General features: G+C 45.6%; 1 protein-coding gene across 1 annotated transcript; it reads left to right on the top strand.

Moving 5' to 3' along the window:
- The first annotated feature begins 2,144 nt into the window (after positions 1–2,144).
- Positions 2,145–4,038, top strand: LOC124683026 (transcription factor GTE7-like). The gene is made up of 3 exons (XM_047217607.1): positions 2,145–3,362; positions 3,455–3,623; positions 3,711–4,038. Exons 1-3 carry the CDS (start codon positions 2,160–2,162, stop codon positions 3,773–3,775), a joined length of 1,437 nt encoding a protein of 478 aa, XP_047073563.1. The 5' UTR covers positions 2,145–2,159; the 3' UTR covers positions 3,776–4,038.
- Positions 4,039–9,330: the final 5,292 nt, after the last annotated feature.

The following is a 9,330-nucleotide window of genomic DNA, read 5'->3' as shown; positions in this document are numbered from 1 at the left end:
GCCACATGCCCCATCACCATCTATGGGCCACCCGGGCTTGCCGGATCTAGGCACTGTCGATGGTACACCCATGAAGTATACCCACAACATCACCATTGACGATGGTTGCGGCTCCGGTGTGTTTTTCCTTCGGGGCCTTACTACAACAAGTTTTATCCAACTCCAGTGAGGGAGGGGCGAGGATGGCAACGTGTCTTTGGCTCGTTCGAGTGTTTTGTAGGTGTCGCTAGGTGGTCAAAAGCATATTTATCATTTTTATTACTTTATGAATATTTTGTAGTACTATTGATGCTTATTAATGATCGGTTGACTTTCCTCAGAAGAGTTTGTTCAAAGAAGAATGAAAAGGTGGAAAAAAAATGAGATGCCATCTACCGCACTAAAACGTGAAGTATGCATGTGTTCATTTCTTTCGGTTGCACGATAGATCAAAGCACACAAGCATAAACATCATCAAGTATATGCAATCCATGTTTGACAGAAGGCAAGAATAAATTTCACAATCTTACGAAGCTTCACTAAGCTGTGCGAGTGGGTGTTTATAGAGTGTACTGAATTTGAATCATAATTTGTGATGTTGTGTATGATTACTTCGCCGGATATTGTGAACCAAATAGGGATGTCAGCTGTACGAAAAATGCACAGTACGAGTTTAGCATTTGTCTCGGGTTTTTTTTTCGTTTCCATGCATTGCTCAAATGCTATTTATTAGCATTAGCTTGACCTTTTTTTTTGTTTGGTTGTAATTGCTAATCAAGCATTGCTCAAATGCTATTTATTAGCATTAGGTTGACCTTTTTTTTGTTTGGTTGTAAATGCTAATCAAGCATTCCCCTCGATAGCACTAGGATGACTTAGTTATGAACTCAATGACATTATGTAATAAAACTCTTTACTTTTTGCTTGTACCAGTGAATACTGAAAAATGATAACAACTAAAATGCACGTTTCAAAATTAAACGATGCACATATTATGTGTTCCATCTACTATATAATGCTTGCATACTAAGGTATATAGGATATGTACCTCCACGTTAAATGGGACAATCATAAGTTTCAAGTAGTAGTAGTACAAGACTAAACAACATTGATGACTGCCTAGGCACCTAATCTACTCCAATGTAATGGTAAGCTTTCATTGGTTAGGTTGTTAAAGAACAATCCGTTCAACACTTGATTCACATAGGTTAGGTGTGATTCACCCCACTACTTATGTTAGTAGATGATATACATTCGAGTTGTGGCTCCGTGATTTAGAGGAAAAAGAAACATGCAACCACTTATTTAACAGGGGTGTCCATCTTGTGTTGGTTTATTTGGCTTTTTGGTATGTAAAAAATGATATTGTCCTGAAAGTAAATAAATAGTGATAAAACTAATTTAATAATGAGCAAAATGATCTTGTAGTGGCTTTTAGAAGAATACATCTCTTCCATGAATAAAGTTGAAAGTTTGCGTGGATGAATTCAACAAGTTCAGTCTTCAGTGCAGCAGGTTTGCCGGCTGACTGCAATTGGAATATTGCTCAGGGACGTGTTGGAGAAATGGTAAAGGTCCCGTCCGCAGAAAATCGCAAAAGCGGGCAACTCGTGAGACGCACACAATTCGTGAGGCTCAGCAGGGCTCGCGCAAGAAACGCATCCCCGAAACTCACACGCGAACCCGGAACCTACCCGCAGATTAGAAACATTCACTGCCAAAACGGCTCCACCTTTCGTCCACGGTACTCACATATCATATCGCGTTAGATGACCCCACATGGCAGTGTTATCTTCTCTAACAGCCACTCGGTCCTTCGCGTGCACGTAGCGGTTATCCAAGCGAAAAGAGGCGCGCCTGCTCTCGGTGCACGACATGTGGCGACAACCGGCGCCCCAGGCCCTCCACGCTCCGCTGGCCGGCTGGAAGAGATCTAGACCGTTCATCGCGTTCGAAGTGCTGGAACCAACGGTCCAGATCGTGCCCGCGACGCCTGCGGCCACGCCCCGCTGCTATTAAAGGCCGACCCATTCCCCTCCTCTCCTCACCCAAATCCCCCAAAGCTTCCAACCGGGCGGGCCACCCGATAGCCCGCGGAGCCCATTTCCCGACGCACGCGCCATGGCCACCTCCCGCCGGAGATCGTGAGAGATCGCGCGCCGCCGCCGCCGCCGCCGGCGATGACCTCGGCCGTGCTCGCCGGCCGGAATGAGGCCCACCACCACCACCACCATTGGGCCGACGCCCGCGTCCCGCGCATGCCCAAACCCTCCAACCCTAACCACCGCCCGACCCCAAACCCTAACCACCACCGCACCTCCTCCCCGCCGCCGCCACCGCCCCGGCGTCCAGCGCCTCCGCCCGCGGCCTCGCCGGAGCCCTCGCCGTCGGGCCACGTCCTGATCCGCCCGTCCTCCCTCTCCCGCAGGGAGGCCCGGGAGGTGCGCGCGCGGCTCACCCGCGAGCTCGGCCGCGTCCGCGCCCTGCTCTCCCACATCGACACGTGGGAGGACCAGCGCCCTCCACCCCACCCCCACCCCCCACCACCCCCTCCACATCTCCGGGACGCGATGCTGGCCCGGTGCGCGCAGATCCTCACCAAGCTCCGCAAGCAGCGCAACTCCGTCTGGTTCAACCGCCCCGTCGACGTCGAGAAGTTCAAGCTCTACGACTACCACGCCGTCATCAGAAACCCCATGGATCTCGGCACCGTGAAATCCACCCTCGCGGCGGGGGCGTACGCCTCCCACGAGGCCTTCGCGGAGGACGTGCGGCTCACCTTCGCCAACGCGCTGCGCTACAACCCCGTGGGCCACGAGGTGCACAGATCCGCGGGCAACCTGCTCGCCAACTTCGAGGCGCTCTACGCGGAGGCCGTCTCCTGGTTCGAGGAGGAGCGCGAGCGGGCTGAGTCGGCAATGCCGCTCGATTTCTCACCGCCGCCGCAGCGGCTGATTCCTGTGCCGGTGCAGGCGCCGCCGGTCCCTCTGATTTCGCAGGAGCCGCTGAGGATGGGTGTCGTTGGGAAGAGGCCCAAGCCCAAGGCCAGGGACCCCAACAAGAGGGACATGACTGAGGAGGAGATGCACAGGCTCAGGGTGGAGATCGAGAGCCTGCCCGAGGAGAAGATGGTGAACGTGCTGCAGATTGTGCAGAAGAGGAGCACCGATCCGGCCCTGATGGGGGATGTTGTGGAGCTCGATTTCGAGGAAATGGATGTCGAGACGCTGTGGGAGCTCGATCGGTTCGTCGTCAATTTGAAGAAGGTTCTCAAGAAGGGTCGGCAGAATGGTGGTGCTGTAATGCCTCCTCTCCTTCCCGCCGAGGATGATATGGTGATGGTGAATGTGGATTCTCCTTCGGTGGTTGAAATTGGGGACTCGGTAAGTCACAATGTGGCCATTCATTCCTGATAGTCAAGGAATGCTGTATTGCGTTCTTATTTAGGTTGCTCTGTTTTTCTTGTTTCGTGCAGGAGACTGATGCGCCGCACAAGAGGTCTTCAGAGGCTGAGATGATCGATGAGTATGTGGATATTGGTGATGAGATGCCAGCAGCGAATTACCAGTCTGTGGAGATCGAGAAAGATGCCCAGGTGGCCAGCAGCTCAAGTGGGTCCGATAGCGGTTCATCTTCATCGAGTGGTATGGTGGAAGATGTGTTAATGCCTCCACTGCCCAAATTGCTCATTTCTGGATGACTTGTTGTGTGACCCTTTGAATTGTTTGCAGATTCTGGGTCCAGGAGCTCGGGTGGCTTTGATTCTGATGGGGATGATGCTCGGTCTCCAGATTAGGTGGCGCTTCTTTCTCTGACAATAGGATTCTAGTGATTTCAGTAGGTGACTAAGTTCTTTTGGCGAGGGTAGTGTATAGGAAATTGGAGGGATTCGTGTCCATTCAAGTTGTTGTGAGGGGTGTGTGTCTTGATCCAGATTAGGTTGTTGTTTATGTTGGAGTAGTAGATTGATGTCTAGGTTGTTTGCTAGACGTCGGCCATTGTAAAAAATGGGGATATAATTGGAAAAGGGAGAAGGGTAGCAATGCCTTGGCATTTTCATCATTACCTCTTCTTATACTATTGCTAGCTGTCTCCTTGTGTTCTTGTGCTGTTGTGCGTGCAGTAGTTTGTTTTAGTGTGCATTTCGAACTGATGTCGGTTTGACATACTCCCTCTGATGCATAATAGTAAGTCAGGGCCCTGACACTTATTGGGTGGGAGTAATAGATCATCCACACAAAACCTGCCTCAATACTTCATTTTGATGTTAAACAGCTGGTGATTCTATCAAGGGAAATAACTATGCTTAAGATATAGTGCTTTGACACACCAAGCTCTGTACACTTTGATGGATGATGGTTTAGCCTACTTGTCAAACATTAACAAAAATCCATCGACGTGGAAATCTGGAATTGCATTGGCCACTGTACATGATTGAGAACATTATACTGGGGCTTCTTTACGACAGCATGTATGCTAATTCAGGATCTTATATCTTCTGTGTTGCCCTGTACTTGATGTGGGAATGCGCAGTTTGATATACTACACGGTTAATGCACATGTGAGGTTTTGGTGAAGTATCTTCTTTTCGAAACACATGGGAAAGAAATCCAATTTTGTTCTTAGTCTATCCTTAACTTTGACAAGATAAACAGTCTGGTGCTTCTTTCAATGGAACTTGGTAGTTTGCAAGTAGTACGTGAAATTCAACTTAATCCAGCCCGGTGCTTCTTTCACTGGAACTTGGGGTAGCAATGCCTTGCATTTTCATCATGATTCATGAGCTTCTTATACTATTGCTAGCTGTCTCCTTATGTTCTTGTGCTGTTGTGCGTGCAGTAGTTTGTTCTAGTGTGTATTTTGAATTGATGTCAATTGGACATAATAGATCATCAGCACGAAACCTTTATTTTGATGTTCAACTGCTGGTGATTCTATCGAGTGAAAATACTGTGCTCAAGATGGTGCTTGGCATGCAACCTCTGTACACGGATGTTTTAGCCTTTTGTCAGACATATACGAGGTCGATGGTAGTGTTACCACCTTCGAGTGTGTATCGATACTTTGATTTTGTTGAGTCCCATTGCTGGCCGAATTCATTCATCAGCAAAAGATTTGTTAGCGGTGCAGTAAGAAGCTGTGAATCTGGCTTGCAGTCCGCTCTCAGCAGGGAATTGTCTTTACTAGACCATTATGGCGTTCGTTGCCGTCTATTTTAACAGTAGTATGAAAAGAATTTCTCTAATAGAGAACTGAAGTGATGGTGAGGTCAAGATGCAATCCCATATGGTCTACATTTGTTGCTTACGTTTGATAATGCTCATAAGTATGATGGCGAGTATAAAGCAAGTGTGTTCGTAGGGGTTGGGAATTTTTACAACAGCAGATTGTAGATGTTGCTTATTTTGCTCAAATTGCTACTCCGTTTTGCCAATATCACAAGGGAGAAAGCTCTATTAAAGGTATTTCCAGTGCAACCCAACATGTAGTTGATCTGCTTACAAAGAACAGATGAATTAAGGCTTGATCAAGGCCACAATTGACTCTATTGTTACCGCAACAATCATCACAATACAACATACTGTAGTGCTCTGTGTTGCATTGACAATGACAAACAATATTATTTTGTCACTAACAGAGGGAATGTATGAACTTGTTCGCAGTTTCAAAACAAGTATAAACCTGAAAAGGAAGAGAACATCCAGGAGTTACAAATTTGGCAGGGAAGTGGATCTAGACAACCGTCCACGAGGATATACATAAATCCGACTCAAGAAATGACACTTTAAATAGTTCAATGATGCAGACAAGGATGAATTCCTAGAAATATTGGCATGAAAGTGTGCAAGTGCTCTTCTACCGTACGCTGCCTAACATTTAACATAGCAAAGTAAGTCCCAAGTATCTATATTTTCATTGGCATGGCATCAAATCACACATATATTGTTATATCTTTCCTACTCTTAAAAGACTCAGTTCATGGTCGTCCGTTCACACCCCTTGTCTCTCAGTCTGATGTATGGGCCCGAGTAAATATATGTAACGTACCTCAAGCAGCGGAAGGAAACACGAGGTATAATCCGGAGTACTCCAGAACCCCTCTTCGATAGTACTAGAAACATAAAAAAAAATATCACGATCCCCTCCCCTACCCCTGTCTTCGCCTGGCCGCCTCCCAGCTCCAGTCTGCCTCTCCTCCCGCCGGTGCCGCCTGCAATTTCCAATGGTTGTCTACCTCCATTCGAATTTCAAACCGAACCTTATCCCCGCGCTGCAAGGCCCGGTTCCTCTCACTCCCTCTTTCTCTTTAATTTATTTCCTCCCCTCACGCATCGGCATGTCTCAGTCGCCGTATTCGCTTGAAGCAATCCGAATCGTGTGGAGACCCCGCCCCTGCTGACGCAATTGCTCGCCGAGACCGCGGACGCCGCGCTCACTCGCCGTCAGTGTGAGAGCGTGGAGGCTTGGCCCCTGCCGTCATCGTCGCTCCCCATCGATTCATCGGGACAGCCTACAGATTGCATCCTGCCGACGCATCCGCTCTCTGGTGCCGGACCGCGTCGAGGCCGCACCCCCTGTGTGCGTTGCTCGCTTTGGGGCTGCATCGCATCCACAACAAGGGCGAGCGCTTCGCAGCCTCACCAGTCTACTTCGCCATTTCTTGTACATCTCGGCAAGGTATAGCTCTGAGCCTCTGAGTTCGTGCCCTTCCTTCTTGATTGAGAGCTAAATAAATGGTTTCTGAAAGTATGATTCATCTCCCAGAACATCAGAAAATATGTACCTTTCTTTGCTTACTTTAAGCAATAAATACACGAGTGTGATTTGTAGGGTGGGAAGAAATTACAAAGGTAGTCATGAGAGAATTAACGTTGCTCATGGATGGCCAGATCATGACTGATAGAACTATGCCCTTGTACTCATGAGTGAAGTAATGTGCGGCTGCCCAATTTTTTGGAACTCAACCACTACAACATTAATATGCCCACTATTTGTAGATATTTCAGATTTTGTTACTTCTGATTAGAAGAACCTTGAGGTTTCGTTGCTGCACTGCTGAACCACTGCAAAAAGTTTCTTCAGACATATCAAGTATGGGCATGAAGGACTAAAAAACGTGTTTCAGTAGCAGATGAGAACTTTTAGCATACTGATTACTCTATACTAAAAACGACTCCTAATGAATATGACATGGAGAATTAATAAATGATGTGACCTTATTACCAAATGTAGAAACACTATATTGTAGAAAGCTTCATATGAATTCGTGATTAATTAACATGAAAACTCATGATAGCTCATTTTTTCTCCAGGGAAGTGTAGGTAATAAACTTATCTTTAAGTACAGGTCGTTTCGAGAATGCCGTGGCATCAAATAGATTGCTCTGCTGAAGGAAATCAAGGTCCTTACTTTGACCCTTGAAACTATACAGAACAATAAATTATTATAATTATTGAAAAGTTAAGCCTTCATTGTCCATGCTGGAATATTTGTAACAGTGTTGCATGAACATGACAAAGCAAAATAATTGTGTCTGAGCGGTATGCTCTGTATTTCAACAGGTTTGTTCATACATGAGCCATCTAACACCAGAAACCGAAGTGATCCGTCCTCAGAAGGTGAACATGTACCAAGCCAATTAGCTACAGGATTTCCTGCTATCCGTACTCTGACATCAATTGCCACGTTGGATCAAAGAGAAAGCTCAAAGGGTAATGTACTATAACCGTATATACCTTGAAGGATATTTCTGTATATTAATAGGTTTTTATTAATTAGAAAAACTTCTTATCGTTCAATTATTTTAGGAAGAAAGCGCTCCTATGATTCTGCGCGCTATGCTAGCCTTACACCAGAGCAAAGGAAAGCCAGGAAGGAACGCGATAGAATTCGCAGGCAAAGTTTAATGCCCGAGGCCAGGGAAGAGATCAATGCTCGCCGAAGGAGTCGTATGCAAAGTTTAACACTTGAAGAAAGGCAAGAAAAGAATGCATGCCGAAGAGCGCGGCGGCAGAGTTTACCACCGGAGCAGAAGCAAGCATATCAAGTATGGCATGAAGGACTAAAAAACGTGTTTCAGTAGCAGATGATGATAAAAACGACTCCTAATAAATATGACATGGAGAATTAATAAATGATGTGACCTTATTACCAAATGTAGAAACACTATATTGTAGAAAGCTTCATATGAATTCGTGATTAATTAACATGAAAACTCATGATAGCTCATTTTTTCTCCAGGGAAGTGTAGGTAATAAACTTATCTTTAAGTACAGGTCGTTTCGACAATGCCGTGGCATCCAATAGATTGCTCTGCTGAAGGAAATCAAGGTTCTTACTCTTACCCTTGAAACTATACAGAACAATAAATTATTATAATTATTGAAAAGTTAAGCCGTCATTGTTCATGCTGGAATATTTGTAACAGTGTTGCATGAACATGACAAAGCAAAATAATTGTGTCTGAGCGGTATGCTCTGTATTTCAACAGGTTTGTTCATACATGAGCCATCTAACACCAGAAACCGAAGTGATCCGTCCTCAGAAGGTGAACATGTACCAAGCCAATTAGCTACAAGATTTCCTGCTATTCGTACTCTAACATCAATTGCCACGTTGGATCAAGGAGAAAGCTCAAAGGGTAATGTACTATATACCTTGAAGGATATTTCTGTATATTAATAGGTTTTTATTAATTAGAAAAATTTCTTATCATTCAATTATTTTTAGGAAGAAAGCGCTCGTATGATTCTGCGCGCTATGCTAGCCTTACACCAGAGCAAAGGAAAGCCAGGAAGGAACGTGATTGAATTCGCAGGCAAAGTTTAACGCCCGAGGCCAGGGAAGAGATCAATGCTCGCCGAAGGAGTCGTATGCAAAGTTTAACACTTGAAGAAAGGCAAGAAAAGAATGCACGCCGAAGAGCGCGGCTGTAGAGTTTACCACCGGAGCAGAGGCAAGCATTGCTGAATCGTGTAAAGGAAAATTACACTGCTAGGAGAGCCACTCCATGTGCCGAATCCATCGCAATGCAATGCCCTGAGTTAGGTGCTTCACCCTTGATCAATCCATTATGTACCATACCGGCATCAGCAGTAAGTAAGATAACAATGTTTATGTCGGTAAGTAAGATATTGGTATTAGGATCTTGGTAATAAACATGTCCTGATGCTCCTATTCTGTCTCTCTTATATGCTATTGGAATGGATCTGTGCATTAGCTCAGTGTACTTTGTAGATGGTATCTACCACATACAAATCCCAACTATGGATGACAAGTCTGTATATTTAACTGGTTAACAAGTTGTCTACTATCTCTAAAGCTACATTTATGCTATATCTTGTCCTAAA

The sequence above is a fragment of the Lolium rigidum genome, chromosome 1 (genome assembly GCF_022539505.1).
Source record: "Lolium rigidum isolate FL_2022 chromosome 1, APGP_CSIRO_Lrig_0.1, whole genome shotgun sequence".
In the NCBI taxonomy this organism is placed as follows: domain Eukaryota; kingdom Viridiplantae; phylum Streptophyta; class Magnoliopsida; order Poales; family Poaceae; genus Lolium; species Lolium rigidum.
This window is presented reverse-complemented; position numbering and strand designations above follow the sequence as displayed.